The 26867-nt window shown below is 36.1% G+C and overlaps 1 protein-coding gene across 1 annotated transcript; it reads right to left on the bottom strand.

The window, feature by feature from the left end:
- On the bottom strand, positions 1 to 26867 carry LOC141433031 (tyrosine-protein phosphatase non-receptor type 11-like). The gene is made up of 12 exons (XM_074094864.1): positions 26587 to 26867; positions 23822 to 23984; positions 7289 to 7462; positions 5107 to 5260; positions 4465 to 4599; positions 3736 to 3864; positions 3304 to 3431; positions 2225 to 2389; positions 1887 to 1997; positions 1381 to 1471; positions 1144 to 1292; positions 1 to 255 (listed from the first exon to the last, which is right to left on the bottom strand). The coding sequence occupies exons 1-12, from the start codon at positions 26739 to 26741 to the stop codon at positions 235 to 237; spliced, it is 1575 nt and encodes a 524-aa protein (XP_073950965.1). The 5' UTR covers positions 26742 to 26867; the 3' UTR covers positions 1 to 234.

The following is a 26867-nucleotide window of genomic DNA, read 5'->3' on the forward strand; positions in this document are numbered from 1 at the left end:
TCTTAAAATATCTTTATTTTAAAATAGAGTATTATTTTGCTTAGGTACATCATTGATTCATTACATTACACAGATACCTACTTAAAACCTTTCAATTGTAACTAATGCCACAAATTAAAGAAATCATATGATTCTGCTGCGGTAATGCATTATCAACGATCATTATTCGTTCTAGTTTACTAAATTAACGTGGTTTATTCTTTACTTTTAAGACTTTGGTTTGTTATTCGTAACTCACGCTTCCGCCGTGTACACCTGTAATAATGAATAGTGTTTTAAAAGTCAGTTTGTTCATCGTATCGTGGCGATAAATTCACTAACAGGTCAAAACAGTACAACAATATTTAGTTATACCAACGTTGCTTTTTAACTGACTTCAAAAAAGGGGGAGGTTATCAATTCGGTTGTATTTTTTTTAATGTTTGTTATCTCAAAACTCCGTCATTTATGAACCGATTTGAAATTATTTCTTTTTGCGTTCGTTTGGGAATATCTTCAATTAGGTCCCATAAGCACCAAATCAGGATTTGATGATTGGATCGAACTCTTCAAATGTTGCAGGGACACCCATAGTAAATTGGATATATTTAGTAGTAACTCATGCATTTGCTCTTGAAAATAATCATTTGGTGAAGTGGAGCTAATGATGAAGACCACAGTTGACCATCGGAGTTACTACTCGATAACAAGTATTTCACGGGTTGAATTTTAATTACTTTGACACAGTTCCTAAGCAATTTATGCTCCTCGTAATAGATATGGTCAAACGGGTGGTGAAGCACCAGGACTCCTCAATAATGAACGTCTCTGCATCGGAAAAAGCAGTCTTTCGTAAAAGGTGACGGGCAGTTGATATAAAACTATTATATCTTAGATTATTAACACTAAAAAGCGTGAAAAAAAAATGTAACAAAAAATTGAACCGACTACAAAAAACCATGAAAATAATTTTCTACCACTCTGAAGTCGGTCGGTGCCTCAGCACGAGCCAGCAGGAGTGATTAAAGCCCAATATTAAGTGCGTAGGTGAGGTAGATGACTATAGGTCCACTCCTGCTGGCTTGTGCTGAGGCACCGAAAGCAGTTCTTAGTAATTTTTGAAGGTAAAATTAATTGTGTTTAATTAAAATAAGTAGGCAGTACCTTCCGTTTTAACTGTATTTTGTTGGCTTCCATGTAGGTTTGTAGGGCAAGGTATATAAACTTATATTGCGTCCTATTCTGCACCATGCCGCTTCTCTGCGCCCTCACAAGTTTTACCGTATTGTGTACATCTATAGTGCAACTATACCCTGCAATTGGATTTGTATTTACTAATGTTTATTTATTATATATGCATACTTATCGATCTGGATGGAATAAATTATTTAATATCATTACCTGAGAGCTTAATTTTATCTAGCAGTATGTCCAAAGCAATGAAAGTACCGGTGCGCCCGACTCCCGCCGAACAATGGACACATAGGATATTCTGCGTCAAATTCAATAAATTTATGACTTATTTTATCACAAATAAGGTTAGTATTCAGTACAATATATTTATTTCTTTAACAATTAAAATTGTGTACGACAAAATATTTCTATAAACATGACACTGTACGTTACAGCATACTATACTCAGCACAAAATTTGGCCCACTCTACATACAAAATTACCTATTACTGCATACATTTGAATGCCAGATATTTTGCCGCTCGGTATATGGACACAACAGTTAATTCTAGCACACATTTTCTATTAACACAAAACAGTTAATTGTAGCAGTTAATAAAAGATACTGTAGGTATAGTTAGTTAATCAAACGTAAACGTTCCATACCATACCCTGAACAGCAATAGGTACGCTTGAAACGTTGGGAATTAATAAACATGGTTTATCATAATCACCTGCTCCGGGGGATTTTTGTCTTCCATGATTAGGACCATTCGTCTGTTAATTTCTTCTATATATGCGAGTACTCGATCGGGCTCGGTTGGAGTACTGTGATCTGGCCACGTCTTAAATGATAAATGAAATTTCATTTCAGTTCAATCTTAATTCAACTAAATTAACTACTGTACAGCCAAAGCTAAATGTTCCTCAGAAACACTCTGTACCTTGTCGTTTTACTGATGGTAACGTAACTTTATAAAAGATACAATGTCAATGCAAGAAAATAAAAAGTGATCATAATATACTTTTGAAGTTAAATAAACTTGTACACTATTTGACAAACATGTCGTACCGTGAACTGATATTGATAGATTTTTTTACAGTTATCCTTCTCATCGCTGACATCGAACTCCCTCAAGACATAATTTTCATGGCATGACTCGGAGATAGCCTTGACAAGAAGATCCCCATAGTATTCTCTTTGCGCAGATAAAGGCCAGTAACGCTCACACTTTTTCTAAAAAAAAACATATTATTATATAAATATATATCTTCTCACTTCGAAACCTGAACGAAAAGTATCATCACCACCTTTACCTTTATTTAGGCTGCGTTTTCACCAGAGAACTAGAGACTATACTATGTGAAGCTGGCCTTATACTATGAAGTGCAAAACTCGAACTTCGTATATTGCTGTCGCGCTGACTCTTCTTGCATTTAATACGCGAGTGAAAGGGACAGTGCGATACGAACTTCGATTTTCGAGTTTCGTAGTAAGTCTGGTTACTAACATTTCTAGCCTAGCGGCTAGAAACGGTTTATTTGGCTTATTACCATTACTAGCGATAACTAGCGGCTGGAAACGGCTGCTTAGAATTCTGCTTAGAATGCTGTATTTCTTCTGATTTATTTACTATAGAATACATTTAACATAAATATACATAAACAATGACTTTTGCATCTGTATTAAGTGTTAAAAGCTTTAAATTAGGTATCTTACAAAACGTAACACAGCAGTGGAATAAATAGGACTATTCCTATTAATAAGTGCTACTGTATAACAAAAATAAAAGTTTAACAGTAAAAAATGTGATAAAAATCGTTTTTTTTTTCGATGCTCAAGTCGGGTACCGAGCGGCTGGTTATTCGTTTCTAGCCGCTCGTTTCGGTAACTACCGGCTTAGAAGCCGCTGGTTTACAATTATACTCATGACAAACACGAACCTCGCATCACATCCTCGCACATCTCTGGTGAAAACCCAGCCGCAGATTAACCCATTCAGTGCCGTTGATGCCCATGGCGTTTTGGTGGACCCTCTTGTAATGCCGCTGACGCAGATGGGCGTCTGTTCTGCAGAAGTGTCGGCATCGCGGCAAAGTATGTAATCTGGCGATCGGCTACGAATGGGTTAGTTAGTAGTAACCACTAACCTTTCCTTTTTCAACTTCGCTAGTGATCATAGCTATAATTCTTACATCTTCTTGCCAGATCATTTCCCAGAAATCGTCTTTAGTACTCGACAGGCAACCTTGGGTGGCAATGTAAAACTTATCTTTGACTGAAACATAGAAAATACGGAAATGTTAGAAGATAATACAGTTATCTAGGTACAAAAGATATCCTCCACGACTTGTCCACGACCTATACGTCGATGAAATACCCTTTTGCACTTAATACTCCTGTGAGTATGCCTATTTATCATTATAATAATGTAGAAATCGGTAGCAAAATCATTAAATTATTATTTACTTAATTAAAATTTGTTGTTGTTTATTTATTTTAATTTTAATTTATTGGATTAAATAGAAATATGCACCGATTCGTTAAAGAAGCGGTGCAAATTACTATTTCATCAACTTTACCTGCATCTTGAGATAAATTGCCATTGATTAGGTCCAATTTGATGCTGCATTTGTTCTCAGTAAGCGCTTCAGCGGATGGCGACTTCAACATTACAGATGTTTTTGTCAGTTCATCCGCAAGTATTAAAGCTATAATGACAAATGACAAAAATAAATAAAACAGTTGGCAAAACATGAAATTACACTGAAAAAAAAAATTGTAACAGTAACAAAAAAATTGTTGCTTAACATAACTTGAGTGACTACAAAACTTAAGCCTAGAAGCTGAAAGTTAGGTGATGTCTTACAAAACCAGTTTTGCAATATTAGCATAATTTTGGTTCTCAATTAGTAAATTTTGGCTGAACGTCAAGTAGCCAAACTAGTTCTGCTATCCCTTTTTATCAGTATCTAATTACTAACAAGGCAAGCAAAATTTATTAGTTTGCCTAAAGCCGCTTTTGTACCTACAGCCGTGCACGAATTCTGTTATCAAACGATGAGGCTCATGATGTGGAACCTTTTCACAGATATGTCATAGCTATCTTCTACGGTGGATCAGGAATCGAAATGCTCCGAGTGTTTTCCATTGGCAGACACATTTTTTCCGTGAATTTACAAGAAATATTTGCGACTAAGGACTGGAGGCCTGTGTTCTCATGGTTATTATTGGGTCTATATCGAATGGTCTTCAGTTTCAACTAGCAAAAAAACTAAAAGATAAAGTAAACACCGTGTTTATGGACTTACACTGGACGCTGTTTAGACTTTCGATGGAGGACTGCACAGAGCTGTTCGAGTCGGTAAGGCGTATGGCACGCACGTAGTTGGCGTTGATGTAGCCTCCGCCGCTGCGCCGGCGCAGCACCACTCGAGTTTGATCGTCTGCGTGATAAATTTGTTCTTAGTCGATTAGATATTATCTGTTTATAACTAAGAAAGAACCTCAGAAAGTCAAAGGTATAGATGTAGCGAAAAAAGATTTTACACATGCTAAGTAAAACCAGTCTTATTTCAATATCATAAAGACTGACATGGAAAACTTTCATCCCAGCCTATATACGTCCCACTGCTGGGCACAGGCCTCCTCTCAGAACAAGAGGGCTTAGGCCATAGTTCCCACGCGGGCCCAGTGCGGATTGGGAACCTCGGACGCACCATTGAATCGCTTCGCAGGTTTGTGCAGGTTTCCTCACGATGTTTTCCTTCACCGCAAAGCTCGTGGTAAATTTCAAATGTGATTCCGCACATGAATTCCGAAAAACTCAGAAGTGCGAGCCGGGGTTCGAACCCACGACCCTCTGCTTGAGAGGCGATAGGTCAAACCACTAGGCCACCACGGCTTCATGAAAAACTTTAGGCTATTTAATATAAAGTTACATTTTGACTTACATGGGACTATATTTCTGTATCGGTTCTTGGTGACGTTTTCCGGGCGGTTTCCTTCGATTGTGGTAAATACATGTCTGTCTTCGAGCATTTTGATAGACTGAAATTCCTTATCACATTCATATTTCAATTCAGGCTTTGGTGAGTCTTCGCTGTCCTGAAAAGTATTACGTAACCGGTAAAGGTTTCATTAAATTGCTGACATCTAATCAAGGCAATGAAATGAAATATTCTTCTTAATGTATGATTTCCTTTGTATATGAAAGCATCTAAAAAAAACCGGCCAAGAACGTGTCGGACACGCCCGAAATAGGGTTCCGTACCTATTACCAAACAATTAAGTAATAGTTTTCTAAGGATTTCGTATTTTGTACGGAATCTTCCAAGTTTAGATATTATATTTTGTACCTTAGGCTGCTATTTACCCTTAAACTGCTAACAATAAAATTCTCAAGCAAACTAAGTCGTTATAGTTTTCCTAAAAAGTTTGATATACTACCATTCTGATTTTTTTTTAATTTTTCCACCCACCGGTTTAAATTTTAAAGGAGGGGGGGGGCGCTAGATTTTAATGAAAATTTGCAATTTAAAGTTCAATATTCCGCAAACAAAGCACTGTATCGAAAAATCGTCTTAGCAAACCCGAAATGGTTTTAAAAGACCTATCTAACGATATTCCACACTATAGGGTTGGATGAGAAAAAAAAATCACCCCCACTTTACGTCTATTGGAGGTTCCCTAAAAAAAATGTATTTTTATTTTTTGTTGTACCATTTTGTCGGCATAGTTTACGTATATATCCGGGCAAGATTACAGCTTTCTAGCATTGATAGTCCCTGAGCAAAGCCGCGGACGGACGGACAGACAGACAGACAGACAGACAGACATGGCGAAACTACAAGGGTTCCGTACCATTATGTATACATCATTAGACATTAGCAGAAAAAACGTCAAAAAAATTAAGTTTGATGTATGGGAGCCCCTCTAAAAATTTATTTTATTATAATCTAATTATTTGTATTTTTAGTGATTATACAACAAAAGATTCTGTGATTATTTCAATCGTCTACCTGTTGCCGTTATTAATGTCAAGCAAAAAATGCAAAACAATTACGTTTGCTGTATGGGGGGGGGGCCTAAAATAGTTATTTTATTGTATTTTTAGTATTTGTTGTTATAGCGGCCACAGTATTACATAATCTGTGAAAATTTCAAGTGTCTAACTAATATGACTCAAGAGATAGAGCCCTGTGACAGATGGATGGACAGACAGACTGACAGCGGAGTCTCAGTAATAGGGTACCCTTTGGGTACGGAACCCTAAAAACTATAATAAAAATAACCAGCAGAGAAATCAGGTTTATAGGTGACCTCATTAATGAAATAAAAGCCATATAAAAATGATCTAGTACCTGGGCGATCGAGCTTTGCTCAGGCTAAAACTCGATTATAAGCGTTTTCCCAGAGATAAGACCAAACGAGATCGAATTGTCATCCCCGAAAACACCCACATACCAAATTTCATCGAAATCGTTGGAGCCGTTTCCGAGATTCTGATTATATGTATGTATGTATATATTAAAGTTATCTGTATTTGTATTTGTAAGATAGAATCTCAAACCCGAACTACAATAGTTTAAATACTAATTAAAAATCAGATTAACCTCAGCGGAAGAAACTATCAGACCACCATTTGTATTAATTCACTGCAAAAAAATCATTAGGTACATGTATAGGTTTCCTCACCAAAACTGAAATTAAATCCCTAACCGCCAAAAGTTTGAACACGTCTTAGGCATGCTTCAAATTACGGTTTATTAACTGACATTTGTTATACATGTTCAATGGTACCATCAGCCAAATATGTAGTCTACCACCCTAAAGTTGATATTCGTTTGCATGTCATAAAATAATAATGCCAATAGACGTATGTGTGGTATGTGTCAACTTGAAAGTTCGACTTTAGTGACATATACATATGATAGGAACTTGTTTATAAATTGATATACAACTTATTTGGCTGATGGCCCCTAGTCTAAATTTTGTAGTAAATTCCATGGAACAGCAAATTTGCGCACGTTGAGCACAGATGGAGTAAAAAAGTGACATTCGTTCTTGAAGGAAATACATGCGATGAGCTTATATTCCTCTTTATAAATTGTATGGATTGAACACTAGACTGACCCGCATCTCGGTGAGCTTGCGCGGTATGTGGCGCGCGCGCAGCCCGCCGGCGACCGGCTGCAGCAGCCGCAGCACGTCGCCCGAGCTCGCCGTCAGCGGGAACGCGCGCAGGTGCTCGATCAGCCCCGCCAGCTCCTCAAACTGCTCGCCGCTGCCGATGTCGTACTTGTTGTGCTGTAATGAAACGTATACAACTTCAAAGTTTATTTATTCCGACAATTGTAATGATCCATCATTGACGGCAACGTACTTTAACTTGCACGATATTTCTCGCATCGTCTAAATGAGGCTTCCAAATGCGACTCGATGTGAATAACTTTTCTAACACCATTTAAACGAGCTGGTATGGAAGAATCTCCCTGGTCATAAAAGAACCTGTTCATAGAGGTTTTCACGTCATTAAAAAAACATTGACGTAAATTAATTTACATAAATAAAACGACTTAGCCTGGGTGCTTTATACTTCTGGGTACCTAAATAGAAAAAAAATATATAAGCAAATGGTTACCTAAATACTCAAGTTGTTGCCGTTATAAGCATTATTTCAAGCTTGTTTGCTGTAATTTTGAGTTAACGACATCGTCCTGAGTCCAGTAATTTTCCTAATATAATAAATGGAGCTGATTATCTGAATAACATAAGGGGTTACGTGTCCAAGGTCAACGCTATCATGACAATAGTCACGTACGTACTAAATTTCAAGAGTCCTTTTTGACGTTATTTCCTTAATAGTTTCATCGTATTCTTTTGTCAACATTATCAGCCTAGATCTAAATTCTCATCACGTAACAAAATAACGACAGGTTTAGTTTTTCTTATAGGACAACATTGTGTAAGTATGCAATTGTAAATCGATCATAAATATGTATAATGTTTATAAACAACATAAGCTGAAGATAATAATATGTTTACTTAATAACAATTTAGAATCCATAACGACATTTATACATAACTTCTAATGTAAATGAACGATTTCTGAGCATCAATGAAGGCAACATACGAGAATTCCGAAGCCAGCTCTACGGTTTGAAACAGACGAGCTCTGTCACGCAAACGCGAATCATTTACATTTTCCCAGAGACTAGTCGTCATCAATTGTCTTAGTTCATCTTATCCTAGGTAGGTTTTAACATGCCTTAGGGTACCTACCTTAACAAGTGTACTAAATAAATCTACCTACGTAATTTAAAACAATTTCTTAACTTAAGTTTAAAAAAATAATTGTACGTGTCAGACTAACGGGTTATTAATGGATATATATACCATATATACCATATATGTATATATATATAGTGATTACTTGGTTAATCTCAAGCGCCTAAGTTAGTCTTATATTTAATATCTCTAGGTCGTCTCATGGTGGGCGGCTATTTTAGAGGACATGTGGTCCTTGGTGGGCGGTATGTTTAAGACGCAATTTAATTAGTTTTGCATAAACGCCCCTAGATGGCGCTGTACCGTCCAAGTTTCATGCAAGCGTTTGTTTTCTTTAGAAATTAGTTGTCGATCTAATCTTTTTGCATTTTTCTGAGAATATGTGAGGATATCAGCCAGATTAAATATTTCGTCCCATGCGACGAATAAAGTCACTTCTGCAAAATTGTTACTTTTCACTAGGGGCATTTGAATTTTCGCTTAGTTTAATTTGATTATAGCTTTGTAAGTAATAGGAATTCGTCAATGCAATTAAGTATAGTTTTTACTAGAGTTGTCAGGATTACTTTTTAGTAGCAATCTTTTTTAAATGTTAAGGCTTTCAAGGAATTCTGGGTCTTAAAGTAATATGTAATTGTTTTCGTGGGAACGCACAGCCAAAAATTCGGTGTTAAGAGAATATAGAACTATCTTTGTCGGAGTTTGACTTTGTGAACCGAGGTCTATAGGCATATGAAACTTTATTCCTCGGATATTTTGATAATTTTTTCAACAACATGTGACTATCTATCTATCTATCTTCTACGCCGTTAGCAATAGAGTCATGTTCAGATTTTTTTATCAAATTTTTGCTCACATGTTTATGACCTCGACTGTACGTGATTATTCGCAATGACGAAATAAATAATAATTAATGCTTATTACAAACGACATTGCCCATTAGGTACTCACAATATGACACTTGTTCCTTGTGCTTGTTTGTTATGATCGCACATGAAAATTATATAAAAAGTTTTAAAAGTAATGTATTTCATCATCATCGTGATCATCACATCCGCAGGATGTCCACTCTTGGACATAGGCCTCCCCCATAGCCCTCTAGTTGCATCCACCGCGAACCCGCCGCTTTAACTAGGTCATCCTTCCATCTCGTTGGAACTTTTCGGCCCCAACAGCCATACGTTCTCCATCCTATATGGCCTGCCTATTGCCACGACTTCAACGAGCTAATTTGTTTGGCCATGTCGATAATGGTGACCCTTGTTCTTCTACATAATATCTCCTCATTTCTAATTCGATCTCGTAGAGAAATCCCGAGCATAGCTCTCTCCATAGCTCGCTGAGCAACTCTGAGCCTATTTATAAGGGCTACAGTGAAGCACCACGTCTCCGATCCATATGTATTATCATCACACCAATGTGTGTTTGGTTTAAAAAGACTTTCGTCTTAAGGCACTGAGGAATTTTGAACGAAAAGACATTGCTGAGTTTTCCAAACGGTGCCCATCTGAGTTGGATTCGACGATTGGTCAATCTTCCCGAAGTTGAACTTACCTAATTTGACGGTTTTTCCTATATATACATATGCGTCAACAACTTCAAGAACCGAATTCTCAACCAAAATAGGAGTAGACACCTCTTCTTGACACTCGATTGAGGCCTTCGAGTAGCGTACTGAGTTCTTCCATCGACTTTGCCATAACCACGATATCGTCGGCAAACCGAAGGTGAGTGATGTATTCGCCGATGAGATGCTTAGTCCTTTCCATTCCAGAAGCTTGAAGGCGTCTTCGAAAGCGGCAGTAAACAGTTTCAGAGATATGACATCTACGTATCTTACGCCTGTTTTCAAAGGAATCGCATTCGAATTCTGTTCGTGTACTCGGACCGACATAGTGGCGTTGTTATACAAACACTTTAACACTTCGATATACCAATAGTCAACGGTATCGCTGGAGAAACTCAAGCACCGCTCACGTTTCGACCGAATTAAAGGCTTTCTCGTAATCCACAAACGCTAGACATAGTGGCAAGTTATACTCTGCGGTATTCTGTATGACTTGCCGCAGTGTATGTATGCGGTCTACGGTACTATAAGCCTTTTTGGATCCCGGCTTGTTCAGGTGGCTGGAAGTCATCGAGCCTGCGTTCGAGACGATACTTGCGACATAATTAGAGTTAGAGTAACCGTTTCGGTATCAGAAATTTCATTTATAGGCGTCAGTTTCTTTGTAGGCGATGGTTTCCAATATTGGCGATGTGTCTACAGAAAGTGACGGGTTGAACGGCGACACTACTTTCTTTACCTAGATTTTACATCGCATCACGCTCTAGATCAATAGCTCGCCTTTTTTCTGCTCTCTGTGTATTTGTATTTTTATTTTTATGTGCAATAAAGAGTTTACATACATACAAACATGATTCCGTACTGTGTGATGTTTCTACATTTGCAGAAGATATGACTGGGGCATTAGTTTATTATATTATACTCGTAAAACTTACACCGACCAGATCGGCGGCATATTGAAGAGAGGCTATATAGGTTAGAAGTACCCGAAAGCGTCGAGCATGTATGAGGAGTGATGAATGTGGATGAAGCGAGAGAACTATGTCAGAATAGAAGCGTATGGCGCTCTATTGTCTCTGCCTACCATACAGGGAATAAAGCGTCACGTATATGTATGTATGTATGATATTTTATTCCATAAAAATAAATAGAAAATAAAATTTGAGACGTAAACGGTGTTAACTTAAATGAGTTCCGTAGAAGAAGGTGACATATGCACAAGTGAACTCGACAACGCGTGTCTGTTCCGGCGTAAATAGTTACAAGTGCTCTTACAACTCTGAAATTCTATCTAGTTTCCATCGATTAATGGTACATAACTATATACATCGTGCTTATTAAAACTTTTTCTGATCGTGAAATCTATATAAAACTTTTATTGCTAAGATCATAATACGTTACGAATATTTTTTTCCGGTTTATATTGATTTACTATAAATAAAGTTCTAAGAGGTAATATGCTACCTTTTACTCCGGAATCTAACGGCAAAAGCACTTAAACCGTAAAAACATAAAAACACACTCACTATTATTTTGTAAATAGAAGAAATAGCTAATTACGTCTCTCTGAACCATGATGACTATCCTCTGTTGGACCATTTGTAATTAAATCATTAATTTCACTTGTACTTCGTTGATTCGTTGGTCTAGTTCCAAGTTTATAAGTCGTCTCGAGCGACGATTCGTTTAATTAGGAGTTAAATTCATGCCCCACAAAATTAACATAAAATTATAAAGAAACCCACACCAAAGAAAACGTGCCAAAATAACATAAAGTAATAAAGCGTGTCATCTCCCGCAAAGACCGGTGACGACTGACGATAGAACCCCGCACGTGCCACTCCGCGGGGCGAGGCGACCGGCGTGTAAAATTCTATCGAGATGTATAACTTTCTACGTCGAGCTCATATCACATGGAACTTTTTTAGGGGTTGAAATCTCAAAAAGTACTTGGATTTAAGAAATAATTTATATACAGAAATGAAGCTGGAGAATAGCTTAATAAAACAAAACAATAAAATCAATTTAGTCATATATTATCATACAACCTTTTTCGTCGCATGGGACGATTTGTTTGATTATTATTGATCTCAGTGTTTGATTAGTATCCTTTCGAAATTTGAGTCCAGTTATTATACACATATTAAAAAATCCGCAAATAACCAAAAAACCTCGGGTTGGCATTTCGCGTTTGTGGTGTTATGCGTCTAAAGGAAAACTCGCTAAATTATTATTAGTTTCGAGAAACATTTTCATTTCTACCTTGTAGAAAAACCAACTTGTCAACCAAGAAACAATCAATTATTCCTGGATTTTCCTCAAACAATTTTTTTCATCGGCCTTCGGAAACCTTACATTTATTCGAGAGTGGGAACGTTATGCATTAGGTAATTTTTAATTCACTTCAAAAAAGGAGAGGGTTTTCGATTGGGTTGAATTTTTTTTTGTTGTATCAAATCTCCGTCATTTCTGAACTGATTAGAAGAAGAGATAAGAAAGAAAATGCTTGCAATTACGTCTCATTGTCACCAAGTAGGATCCGTGCATAGGTAAATATTACAGGGACACCTATGTTGATTTGGGTATAACTAGTTTAGTAGCAGCTCGGGCATTTGGTCTTGCAAATGACCATTTGGTGAAGTGGATTGGTTAAGATCCACAAGGTCTACTTAAAATGACTCATCCAGCATCCAGGCATCATAATATATCAACTACTAACTAATCGGTCAGTTTATAGGAGAGATTCTAAATTACTACTTAGCTGATCGATCCTACTTACCTACTTTGTATTCAATTCACTCACACTTAGAAATTGATGCCACAATTTACATTGCAAGTTAGTTACCTGCACTAGAACTTGGTATATGCCTAGGTTCGGCGCATGCCCTATGCTGTCGTCTGCCGCTCCCGACTCCTGCAGCCCTGGCCGCGGTGCAGGGAGCCCGCCACTATTATAACACTCTTATGTTTATGAATGAAACAAAAATCAATAGTGCGAGTGACCAAGGAATGCATTTCCCTGTTTACCTCTCGTCTGCCATTTACGTGCAATAGTGCATTCTAGTATAAACAGTAACTAAAAAAATAGTTACTGTTTTTACTATATTATTTTTGCCGGCATTTCTACCGGTCATTGGGCTTCCATTGAAGTCCACTATATAAATTTAGGTAAACACGATGTCATATTCATATATTATTTGTGTGAGAAAAGATGGTTTTGATGCTCATTGCACTCAACTTTAAAATTAGCCTACTTAGCATCTGTTTATTGATTTTATATTTAACTTCACCAACAGATATAAAAAAATATATAAAAATAGTTAAAATTTCAAAGTTTAATGTAAGTTTTTTGTATTTAAGTACTGTACTTTTTGTTGACTGTACTTGCGTTGTCATTTATACCAAAATTTAATTCAATCGACTGTAAGTACGGTCAAGGGCATAAGTATATTATTATACGTTACAAAGACGTCAAAAATATCTATACACCTTTATGCCACTAAACATACGGTTGATGTATACATATTTTGACGCTATGCCTATATATATTTTTGCATTAGACTGTACATAGGTGAAATTTGACTTCCCATAAACTAACACGGCAAGTAAGATAAAATGACATAAGTATAATAAAACCTACATACTACTATATACATGACCACAAAATAAGACCAACATTTAAATTTAAAAATCATCAACAAAATAAGTAATTAGCAAAGTCGACTGAATTCTTTGATAGACCTTGCCGCGACAGTAACATACGAGTAGGTGACCAAATCTATCAAATCAAAATAGGATCCCAACGCGATGCTCTCTAAAATTTGGTGTCATTTAATAAAATCGGTAGGTTGTACATTTTGAATAATTTTCTCTTAAATATATTTAAATAGCTTGTTTTCTTGTAGTTAGGTATATAGGTACTTAGCTAATTGAATGTAATATATATTTTGGTGCTAGTTAAAAAAAATCGTTTCCTGTAAGAATCCATTTTAAAAATTTGTAAATAGATACCATGAAAAATTAAGTTATATTCTACCTATCGTATCGTATAGAATTTTTTCATGTGCTGCAAAATCCTTGAAAACATTTTTTCTACGCATCTTTTTGAATCCAATGAGCAGTGCACATATTTTTAGGAGCTTTATCAAGAATTTCTACGAATTTGAAATTCTGACCCAAGCTACGATCGAATATTGCCAAAAAAGGTAATACTAATAAGGCATTATGATTCACGACGAAGCTAATTCGTAGAAAAGTCTGAGTCTCTCGCTGACCGACTAAAATGACTAAAATGAATTTTTGTTATAAAGCTATTTGAGATTAAAACTTTTTTTGCTGATTGTACTTTTCGTTAACCATACTTGCATTGACATCCAAACAATGTTTCCGTACCAAAATCCAAGCCGATGCCATTAATTGTTAAGGAGTTCCGTCCTCCGGAGACGATCTTGGCCGAACCACCAGAACTTCACTACTAGATTATTTTACTGTCATCGGACTTACATATAAGCCAAACCTATGCCAAATTCCATGTCAATCTGACTACTGCACGTGGTTCAAATTCGGCATCTAAGATTGATTGATGAAGACAACAGGCAGAACAGGTGAAACTAGAAACAAAAGTTTGTTTATATAAAGAAAAAAAAACGTATAGGCTAAATTTAGTTTCAAGTAGGTATGTAAATTCAAATATTTATAGAACACTATAATTTATTATTTATATATCCTATATATGCGTTTTTTTTTCTTTATATTTAAGTACCTATTTATTTAAATTAACCACGAATTAGGTCACCAAACTAAACGTATTAATTTAAAAAGTTCTGTTTAATATATCATTCGTCATGTTTGTTCATATTTTAATAAGTTATTGACCAACGCGAGCAAGGCTTTGTTAACGATTTCGACCTTTCCGGAGGCAGATTCCGACCTTCGGCGGGAACCAAGACGATTGAATGCTAAATGATCGACAACAGGTTAACGTTCACCCATGAAGAACCTGATTATTTTTAATTAATTATTGAAACAAAACTAATTTATCATCATTATAATTATTATAATAAAAAAGCATCGTTAATGTGGCAACCTAAGTAAGTAAATGTCGAAATGCCGCTATAGTGCTATTGCTGAACTCACGTGTCGTTATCGATAAATAATATTTAGAGCCTTGAGTGCTAAGTGCAGTGTCGTGTCTACGGCAAGTGATAAGTTGTGACCAAATTACAGTTAAGTAAATTATGTGAATTACCCACCCATATACATAAAAGACATAGGTACGATTTATGAAGTATTGCCCGCGACTTCAGTCAGCTACCAATAATTCGTAAATGGCTATCCCGCGGGACGTATCCATTTTCGATATTATTGCCAAATATATACGTTCAACGATTTTAGGTAGGAACTACATTTATTTCACGCTTTGAGACGCTGAGCGGCAAAACACAAATCAGGCGAGTTTTAATGAATTAAACAGATTATATTTAAATGTGCTTACTTACTAACTTACTTGACAATTCCTAATTTTGCGTCAACTCGTCTACGAAAATAGCATTTAGTTGATTTATAAATAAGTTAGAATGATCTAACAAACGGCACGACAAAAATAATGCGTAGTAGGTGATAATGTTCTGTCAGCGGTGCCCATACCGTAGATTGTAAACAGCGGACGACGATTTACGCCCGTCAGTCGTTATATTTATTTGGAGCAACTCAGTTTGAAATCAAAATCCATTTATATAACATAATTTGCAGAAGTTATCCTACCTAATATCATAAACAAGCGACCCGCCCCGGCTTCGCATGGGTGCAATTTAAAAAAAAGTCTAATTGAAGATACTTCACATTTTTCAACTTCGTTTTCCAAAAACTAAAACCGCGCGAAGTCGTTCGTATATGTGTCACATAATGTAAACCCTCCGTGAAGAATTATCGAACTAATGGCGAACACCGTATTTAAATCCGTCGCTTAAAAGATCTAAGCGTACAGACGGCGGGAAGTGATTTTATTTTATACTAGGTAAGTAGAAATTTAAACAAGTCCTACATCCTTAACATTGACTGCGTGCGAAATTAAACGGCAATAAATTAACTGCCGCACCAATGTGCGCACAGTGCCATCTTTTGGGGAACTTTGGGTCTTCCTTTCTTCCTTCGCGCTGTCATCGTTCATCCACTATTACCTCTCATATTCGTTTTCTACTGTATAGATTTTTTTACCGTACAACGGCAAATCCTTACTAGACACTAGCAAAATTGTCCTCCAATGGACAGAGCCATATTAAAAAAAAACACACACACACACTTAACAACACGCGTATTTTACTGCATAGATAATTATTTAATATAGGTACTACGAAATAATAGAAAGTTATTAATTTACTCGGTCATAAATTATCCCTAATCGTAATTATAGCGCATTAATATTCATACGTATCACCCCCTTTCAACACTTAATATAATGGCCACGAAAGTGCTATGAAAAAAAAAACATTTTTTCTTTGTAAATGTAAGTGTCAAACGATTTGGGGCTCACATTGGCTCGCATTTTATACGCATAACCATGCCTTCCTAAAATTACCTATGTAAAATCTTATTCTTTGAGCATGATACATAGATGGGAAACTTAGTGATCAGGTTTTTCAGCTGATATTTATCCGCAGTTTGAAAGGAGTTTTCAAATAATCCCAAGGAATCGTATCCGATTATCATATGGGAAATTTAATTTCGTGTAAGAAAATGGGTCAGTCTCGAAAAACTCACTTTCACAAAACATACACTTTCTCTAAAAGTGCACTATTCGCTAAATGTACACTCACAAAAGGTACACTTTCCAAATTGGGGCAATTTTTCAATAGGTGCCTGATTCAAAAAGTGAACTTTTCTAAAATGCTCACTTTCCCAAAAAGTAAACTTTCGCAATTGGGGCACTTTTTCGAAAGGTGCACTCATTCAAAAAGTGAACTTTTCCAAAGCGAACACATTTGGTATGAGTATGTGTATTATTCACGCCGACAAAATGGTAAAAAATTACAAATATATATTTTTTTGTTTACCTGTCACACAAAGTGGGGTGTTTTTTTTTTAGTTCAACCCCGCTGTGTGGGGTGTCGTTAAGTAGGTCTTAGAAAAATGGTCGTGGTTTTCAAATAGGTACTATTTTTCGACAAGATCAACAGGGATGTTTAATCGCTCGGAGATTTCAAACACCACCTATTGTGACGTTTGAACAACTACGGAACCCGGTTCTATTAAATTTAGAGATTTATTAATAGTAAAAATTGTTGAAAACATATCTTCTAAGAATATGCTCTATGTATCTGAAAAATTGTTTTTTAAAAAAAATGCACTTTTTGAGAAAGTGTACCTATTGGGATGTGCACTTTTAGTGACAGTGTACGTTTTGAGAATGTGATCCTTCTAAAAAAGTGCACTTTTAGAGAAAGTGTACGTTTCGAGAAAGAAAGCTTTCAACCCTGCTCTGAGAAAAAATCTCATTAGGTACTATGGAGTATTGTGTAAATATCGAAATCTACGCAGACGAAGTAAAAGATAGTTATGAATAATGACCAAAATGATATAGCAATTTGATAAAAACTTTTCAATTAATTTCATTAACTGGGCAATGTCTATCCCCTATTGGGCAAAGTAATAAAAAAAAATCCCATAACATTTTTTTTATTTTTACGTAAAATTTAATGATTCTTTAAAATATCTTTACTTAAACATCTCTCAAAATCTGTAAAGTAAAATCGATATCGAAATTAACAAACTGAACCATAGATGCACAGAAAAACCAGAAAAAGATACCAGCCCTGTCAATCGAACCCAGGTCCTTAGCATTCCGTGCTGCGTGCCATACTTCTACACTACCACTGGACACCACTGTATGGATTTTACGCGATAACCGTAAAAGTAACGAAATTTTGAGTTTAAATAAAAAGTACTAAAAGACTCCAAAAACCAATCTTAATCCGTAAAGTAAGTGATCTTAATAGTAGAATTTTATTCTGGCACTCGCCGGCCCCTGCTGCGGCACGCTCGCTTTGCTCGCTCGGCTCGTGCTTGTTTTGGTCACAGTTGAACCTAATACGCTCCTCTCGCTGCGCTCGTCGTCGCACCTAACTTTCCGATAGAATAAATCAGACTTCAGCTAGCCAATAATCAGTTGTAATCAAATTGCCCAACGATCATGTAGCCCGGACAATGTGATTAATGAAGTTTAGATAATTATAATCACTTTGCCCGGTATAGCGGGGTATTATACATAATGCCCTTCTTAATCACTTTGTCTATAACATATATATTTTTTCTATACTATCCTTAATATACTCATACTATATAGTGTTAGAAGTTTAGATGCTGTGTTTAAATGTAGTTATGATTGTACTTACAGGTATATGAATGTTATTTCGTTACGTATGAGTACCTACCTAAATAATATGACAATCTACATAATAAAAAAGCCCAATTCAATGACCCTGATTCAGAAAAAACGCTGCCTAAAGCAACTGATGAGGCAGTTTTGAATAATACCAATTGAGCGTAGGAGGACCTCGCCATCTCATAAAATGAGAAGATTATATGTCATGTAGGTAACAAACGCAAAGCAGTCCGAGTGCGGGTCGGACTTGCGCGGAAAGGGTTTTGTACACGCATTATTTTGAGAAATTTACTTTCAAAAGAGCACCCTTAAATCCAAATTTAATTTATTTCAAGTAAACGTATGTACAGTCAACGTCATAAATAAGTGATCACTTTTGTACCTTGTCACTTTAACGTCATGTTTGAAAAGCCATACGAAATTGTGTAACGACTGAAAGGGACAAGGTCCATAAATGATCACTTATTTATGACGTTGACTGTACTTGTCCTCAACGCCATCCCAATAATTTAATTGCCATCTTTAATTATTTTGTTATTAGCAATAGAGGAGACAGCAGGGTGTCATCTATTCAGCACTACCGCGACGATGTAAACATCCGAGTGTTTATTTATCCGCGTTAAGAGTATTAGTGTACCTTTCCACGAAATCCGTCACAGATGAAGGTTTTCTTTTATATGGAACCCTAAAAACTCTTTAGAAGCAGAGGCTGTTAGTAACCTCGTTGTTTTTAATTATAAGTCCAAGTTTTTGTTCATTATTAACAATTGTGTACAAAGCACAGCACAAGACGATTAAGTTGTGTCCGAATAAGGCGTGACTCTCGCATCCTACTAAAACAATGTGTCATCAAGTCCACGATCAAGTAATAATACGTATGAAGGTAGGTCCATACGGTGTACCATCAGCCAAATATGTGGTCTACCACCCTAAAGTTGATATTCGTTTGCATGTCATAAAACAATAATTCCAATAGACGTGTCTGTCAACTTGAAAGCTCGACTTTAGCGACGTATTCATTTGATAGGAACTTGTTTAAAAATTGATAGACCACTTATTTGGCTGATGGAACAATGTTTAATACTTTAATGAAAAGGCTACTTATGATACCTACTGGTACATACGCTAGTTACTAGCACGAAAGCATGCTATTATTGAGCAAATGCTACCTACCTGCATGTGTGTATGTATAGGGACGTGCTACTAAATATTAAGCATGCTTTCTTAGTGTCATACAGGTACTGCAGGTACTACCTAGTAACGAGCATGTGTAACAGTAGCCTTTTTATTATAAACAGAGATCAGTGGCAACTAATTTTTTATTTATTATTATTATGCCTTGTTTGCCTGTATCAGAAATTTTCAGTTAAATGTGTACAAATATTCTACCTATGTAACTATCGAAGAAGATGGTTAAAATACTATAAGTTTAATAACCTTTCATTAGATTGAACTAATCTATCTAATGGACTGCTTCGAAAACCATTTCGATAATGATGATGATGTAGGCACCCTATTGGAAAATCTATTTTCAAAAGTGATCTGTTGATTGTCTTTCGTAAATAATTAAGACAGGTAACCAAAAAACTAAACTTATGTATTGAAGTCATAGTCTTTTCACTTCTCATGCTCTTAAAATGTTACTTTAGTCTCTGTATATCGGGACTAAAGCTCCTTATTAATCTCTAGGGATTAAAGTTTTTTTTTTTATATATTATGGCGTTTGTGAACGGAGGATTATCGCCATTTGCATTGATAGTGTTTTGTAGATAGCTAATTTTTAGGGCGTGAAGATAACCTCAAAATAACAACTGTGCAAAATTATGAAAAACTAGCTTTTGCCCGCGGCTTCGCTCGCGTTATATTTGGGGTAACATACATTTACTTTCTGCGATCCTTTTTTCGTGTTTTGATTAATTTTTCGGAGGATTATATGGAAATACAAATATAGACAGATTTTCTTTTAGACAGATGGTGCCAATTTTGTAATACGAAAATCGACCTACATACGTAATTAATTATGATTCTTACCAACTTTGAAACCCTGCTTCGCTGATTCAGGGTTGGAATTTTAGAAAACGTTAAAGTACATACTACGCGTTTCTTTTGCCCGCGACTTCATACACGATATAGGATTATATCCCGAGAAATCGTAAAGTTCCCGCGGGTCATGATTTACTCTTATGCTCTTTTTTAATATTCTTAATTGTCGATTAGAGACACATTGTAGCTTTCTATTATTTAAATAACTTATTTATATTACTTTAGGTCCATCTATGCCAAATTTCACACCGTAGCATGCTGAACGGTTGTGTTGCTCTGAAGATGAGCTCTGGTTGAGTTCGAAATGCGTCAGTGTAGAGTGGTGGTGGTGATAGATGGATTTGTGTGATTTGTGTGTTCTTACTGTGTGGAGGTGGAGGAACTGCATGAACACACATTGCATGGGCACAAAAGTAGCTATCATAAAGGTCGCGGGTGGGAGTTCCGTCATCAGCAGACGACCCTGGCTGCAGCATCAGGCGTTTGTTTATCATATAAACGCATTGTCATTGAAATTTAACAATCATGTAAAGTCTTTTGCGTGTGCCATCAACTTTTTGAGGAGTTCCCTTCTACGGAGACGATCCTCACCAGGATGAGCAGGATGTCACTGCTATAATTGTTACAAGATTTACATCAGTTTGCCAAATCTCCAGTCACCAGTTTTATTCGTTTAGCTTATGCGTTTTCTAATTCAGTTGGTAAGTATATAAAATCCTCTTTATTCGTTTTATCCCGTGGGATATTCGGAAAATCTTTGAAACAGTTATTATCTACCTGCATGCCAAATTTGAAGTTTCTAATAATTATAGTTACGCAAATAGGGCCATTTTGAAGTGAAAACATAATTTTCATTCTATTCCCTATCCCATGGGAATGTTGATAAATCCTGAAAATAGTTTTTAGCTGTTAGTATTACCTACTTGTTTACCAAATTTGAAGTCTCTAATAATTATAGCTACGGAAATAGGGTCATTAATTAAAAGTGAAAATACAAATCCCATTAATTCACTATCCCGTGGGAATTTCGTAAAATCCTGAAAAGTGTTTTTAGCTGTTAGTATTACCTACTTGTATGCCAAATTTAAAGTTTCTAATAATTATAATTACTGAAATAGGGCTATTTCGAAGTGAAAATATAAATCCCATTTATTCCCTATCCCGTGAGAATTTCGAAAAATCCTTTCTTAGTGCGCGTACATCTATTAAGGAACATTCCTAGACCCAACGGTTCGGGCTGTGCGTTGATCTATAAGTCAGTCCGTCAGTCAGCCAGTTTATTATTTTATATATATAGAAGAAGAAGAAGATACAACGATTTAATTTCGTGAAACTCGATTTACCTAATGATAACAAAAATGAATGTATTATATTAAGGATGAATTCATTTTATTATACATATGCAACTAATGTTTTAAAATAATATTCATGTTTGAATCTGTTGGCTAAATATGCAAGCATTATAAGGAAAAGAAAAAAACCGTGGAACAAATTTTTTGCTGTTTGAATTTTTAACAGGATGTCTATTCTGCCCTCCTAATCCAAAAGGCGATAGGTAGTATCTAAAAAAACACTTTTGAGTTATTCGCACCATTGTGGTGCAGAATGTTTTAAGATGCACAATAGTATTAATAATTCGTGTTTTTTTTTGAGATAGCGCCTTTTGGCTTAGGAGGGCAGTATTAGGTACTCGTATTGAACGTAGGTACGTTGTAAAAAAAGTAATTTTGTATAGAACGTCGTTTTTTTCCTCGCATTCAACGTGAAAAGTAGTGTTTAACGCGAGACTAAACAACCTTAATGACACTCGAACTATTATATACACCCTCGGTGTGCTCGGGTGGCTAATCATCTCGTGTCATTATGGGTTGTTTTAGTCCCTTGATGAACAATCTACTATTATTGTTGTAGAGTGGCACTGTGGTGAACTAGGGAGAAAAACTTCACGTTTTGGATTCTGGTATTATATCGTTGCATTGCATAATTATTAATAATACTATTTAGATACCTAAGCGAAAAACAAAAATCAACATTAAGTTGTTAACGCTTGGATTTCATCTGCCCTATAAAAAATCCTATCAAAAATGCTTAACTTTTTGATCAAAACTATATGCACAGTTCGTTTACTTTGCCGGGGTGCATTTTGGTTACGTGAGTTATTTCTCTGACTCATGGGATTTTTAACTTCAATTATCTGCAATAACCTCTTGAAAGCCAGTTACAAAATCTCGTTTCGAATTATTACTGGAGCTGGGAATCCCAACCATTGGATATTCTGCTTAAATACATACCTGTGGACCTAGAGTATGTTACCGGTTTGCGGGATTCTTCGTCGTAAAAGTTAAGTAAGTAATTTCATCCGTGTGTTATGAATGTTACTTATTGCTTCATAAAACGATACAGTGTAGAAAAGAACAACATCATTTACTTATTATGCCTAGTGCCATCTACCAAGACGCGTGTTTTTGAAAAAAATTACACATTAATGACATTGCCATAAGAACCACGGCACGCGTCATCGTGAATGGCTCTACCTATAGTATTGAATTGATACCACAAATCTATTGGCAGACTATTCGGTTTGTACATACGAGTAAAACAGATTTGCTTACGTTGAAAGCGTTTTATTGTTCTACTGAACGTAGATAGTTTATTTTATTTTTTTCTTTTCAAAAAGTTACTTTCTATCAAGCTTCTCTCTGAGCATTCTTTTTTGTAATGGTGGTATTTCTGAATAAACTGATCGTGTCACAAAATTGGCCAAGGGAGTCAGACCTGTGCACTGAGAGTTCCCTGCAGATTTGTTGGTACCTATGTTAAAATAATAATATACTTTGTAAACAGCCGTATCTATAAAAATACAGTATTAGCAGAAGCCTACTTTTAAGCAAAATTTACGCTTCGTGATGTCATTTTATAATGGATTAATTGGGACCCTCTTAATTTTTATTATTTGTTGTAGTGGTCATAAAACTACACATTATGTATCTTAACTTAAGTATAAATTTTATCTTTCTATTTAACCTCCTAAGGCTTAACGTCCTAAATTTAGGACATACGTCCAAGCTAATGCCAACTTTTACTTATTGACAGTAAGTTTCAAAAGGGTATTACGGTCCTTTAGATCTAGCTCTGTGACGAACTGCCGAATGGACGGACGGTCAGACAGTGCTAATAGAGATTCTAACCCTAAAAATACATTTAAAAAATCTCTTACTACCTACTCACAAATTACTATTTATTTTAGATTCTTGGTGATTTTACATACCTACATAGTAGTCTCAATTATTTTATTAATAAAAGATAGCTAGATCTTTGAAATACTGTCATTTATGCAAAACCGGTCTGAAATGTAGAAAATACACGAATGGAGTGATAGTAGGCATACCTGTCTTCGTATCAAGACATGCGATACGCGGTCGCGCACGCGCACGGACAGCACAAACTCGCCGGGGTGCGTCTGTGACTCGCGCACCATGTACGAGCCGTTCTTGCCCTTTTCCATCAACAGTAGCTCTGCTGCCTTAGCCGACATCACGCCATGAAACCATCTACAATAAAAACTTGAATTACGACAACATAATTTACGTAATTCTCCGTCTGTACATTTTGAAAAATTACATGTAACATTCCATATCAGTCCCGTAATTTTACAAGTAGGTACACGTAAGAAGAGCCTTTCTCAAAATATTTTCATTTATACTACAGAGTTTTACCCAATTATTTACGAAATATATTTGTACTAGCTTTTGCCCGCGGCTTCGCCCGCGTGGAATTCGGTTATCGCGCGTTATTCCCTCGGGAATTATGCATTTTTCCGGGAAAAAAAGTAGCCTATGTCACTGTCTGACCCATAAACTATCTCTATGCCAAAAATCACGTCGATCCGTCGCTCTGTTTCGATTCGACGTAAAAGACGGACAAACATACAAACATACAACACACACAAACATACAAACACACACACTCTCTCATTTATAATATTAGTATGGATATATACATCGTGGCAAGGCAAATATAAATACTGAACTATGCTGTTTCATTTAAGTTTTCAAGAAGTATGTATGGTAGATCGCACAGGGTTTCGTCAGTAAACAGTAGATCTTGGGTCGAATCAAGTTGGCCACCCCTATATATATATAAACATATCAACTCAAAGCATTGTCCATCATGACGTGAGCTCGTTAAAACCGGACTCACGACTTGTTTTAAAGCCTTTCAGACTCTGGTATTCCAGCCTACCGACTACCGGACACTCCTGACACATGGCAGGTTACTAACAACCCGCATAAGTTAAAATCTTTAAAATGCATATCAAATTACAATCTTATTACGAATTATTTATTATTTACTTACATAATTAATGTGTGTTTGTTGTTAAAACCGTTTCATGATTTTATAACATGGAAAGCAAGGACCATGTACGAGTATACTGGTTCTCGATGGAAAGTTAAATTGCACTAATATGTAGAACACTGCCCAGAATTGTAGTTTTGACCGGTTATAGTAATTTTTAGGTCTGTAGTATATTTCATTTACTTCGCTGTGTCGCTTGTAGATATAGTCAACAGCAGAAGTATAATAAGCGGTTGTGTGCTGGTGCAATTCGATTTTTTTTAAAACACGTCTATTTTTAGCGCATTTTTTGCTATTCTAATTTCATTTGACTTATTTTTTATTGATTTGTAAGTAGTAACGTAAAAAACTTCAGTGACTACCTCAACGGCTACTTCCTAATAGGGCGGAGGTGGGCAGCGCCGAAAACATCTCAAACATTGAGACCGAGGCCGCCGCAGTCACGGTCACGGCGTCTCCGACTTCCACCATCTGAGCTCGGTTATTGATACGTACTAGTTAAAAAACCATTTATTTATTTAACAATATCCTACAATATGCCTTGCATTTTGAGTGGTGGTGATATTTTTCTAAAATAATATACCTGCACGCTAACTAAGACATCCGACCTTAAAAGTTATCATTATTGGGCGATATTGTTATTCTGTACCATACAGTTCATTTTTAAAATAAATTGTTTGTTATAATTTTTAATCCGGCGGACCTTTACAATATACCTACACGTTACCTCAATGCTATGCAGAATGAACAAAATGCATTTATAAATAATTTCCTTACTTTCAAAAAGATTTAAAGCTTATAATTTAAAAGCACATTTTGCCGTATTGTTTTGGTTCCGTACCTACCCAAAGGGTTCGATGGGAATAATATTTTGCTAAAATAGACGTACCTATTGATAGAAGGAAAATATTCGAATGTTAAAGAGTATATTATTGTTTAAATGCATATTCACCGGGCAGTATTGTTTAATGTCTAATGCTAAACAGGCTATGCTACGCAAGAATACTGTTTTTATTTTTATTGCATCATTGTTTTGTTAGAGACTCAAAGATGTAAATTAATAACAAATTTGTCCGATGTCTCTAATTTGCAGTGTTATGGCTCATTGTTGTCGACGGAAGTCTGATTTATTTGGTATGTCAACTCATTACGCTTTAAAATACAAATGTATAAGTCACCTGCAAAAATGAATACAAAGTTAGTACCTATGAATACACAATACCAGTCTAACGCCACATCGTATAGTAATCGTTTTGTAATTTTTATTTTGTCTTCACACGCAATGAGATAACTAAACTTGGTTTAATGCACCGCAACACATGTGCTTTTCTTTTGACTTAGGATGATTTCGAAAAAAAAATTCAATGTAGTCAGAGTCAACTTCAGCAATAATTTTATTCTACTCGTAAGTCAGTTCAGAAGTCAGTCAACTGCTAAGGAGGGTAAATACCTCTTATGTTAACATAACTTACTATGCTAGCTAACGTTTCAAGAACCTAATACAAACTAGATGTTTTGAAATATATCTTAAACATTTATCTTAAACATGTTTTTCTGTGAACAGTGTACCTACCTACTTAAACTTAAATTATCATTCGCAGGGCAGTACAGAAAACGCATTAAAATAAAAGTGGACTATATCAAAAAAGATATGTGAAACCAAAATCGTTCCAATTGTACCTATATGTTGGATTATCATAAATTTGCTCTGTTAGACTTTTAGTTTTCTAGAGCTCACAAAATAAATGTAACTTATGAAAGAAATTAGCAATTGTTTATTTGTGTGATAGGACTTACTTTTTAAGCATGAAGGCCTTGCTAAGTTCCTTGAGGAGAGTCGAGACGATGGCTCCAGCCGCCGGCACGGCCAGCACAGACGCGCCCATGGTCGCCGACAGCGCCGCCGGTGCCAGCACGCCCAGCCTGCTCAACCTCGTCGTATTCTTTGACATTATTTTACTCTAGATCTAAAATCTACTAGCTGAATAAGATCGCGTTGACTTTGGTAATGCGCGCGACCGTAACCACAGAGCGGTCCGCTTCGCACGCAGAGTGGAACTTGAATGCTGCGCGCACGC

The sequence above is a fragment of the Choristoneura fumiferana genome, chromosome Z, assembly GCF_025370935.1.
Source record: "Choristoneura fumiferana chromosome Z, NRCan_CFum_1, whole genome shotgun sequence".
Lineage (NCBI taxonomy): Eukaryota > Metazoa > Arthropoda > Insecta > Lepidoptera > Tortricidae > Choristoneura > Choristoneura fumiferana.

Coding starts and splice junctions, on each gene's coding strand:
- LOC141433031 (XM_074094864.1), bottom strand. CDS start 26,741: ATGTCAAAGAATACGACGAGGTTGAGCAGGCTGGGCGTGCTGGCACCG. Junction 4,600..5,106: donor ATACAGAAATATAGTCCCAT/GTAAGTCAAAAT, acceptor TTTATCACGCAG/ACGATCAAACTCGAGTGGTG. Junction 3,432..3,735: donor CAATTTATCTCAAGATGCAG/GTAAAGTTGATG, acceptor TCTATGTTTCAG/TCAAAGATAAGTTTTACATT.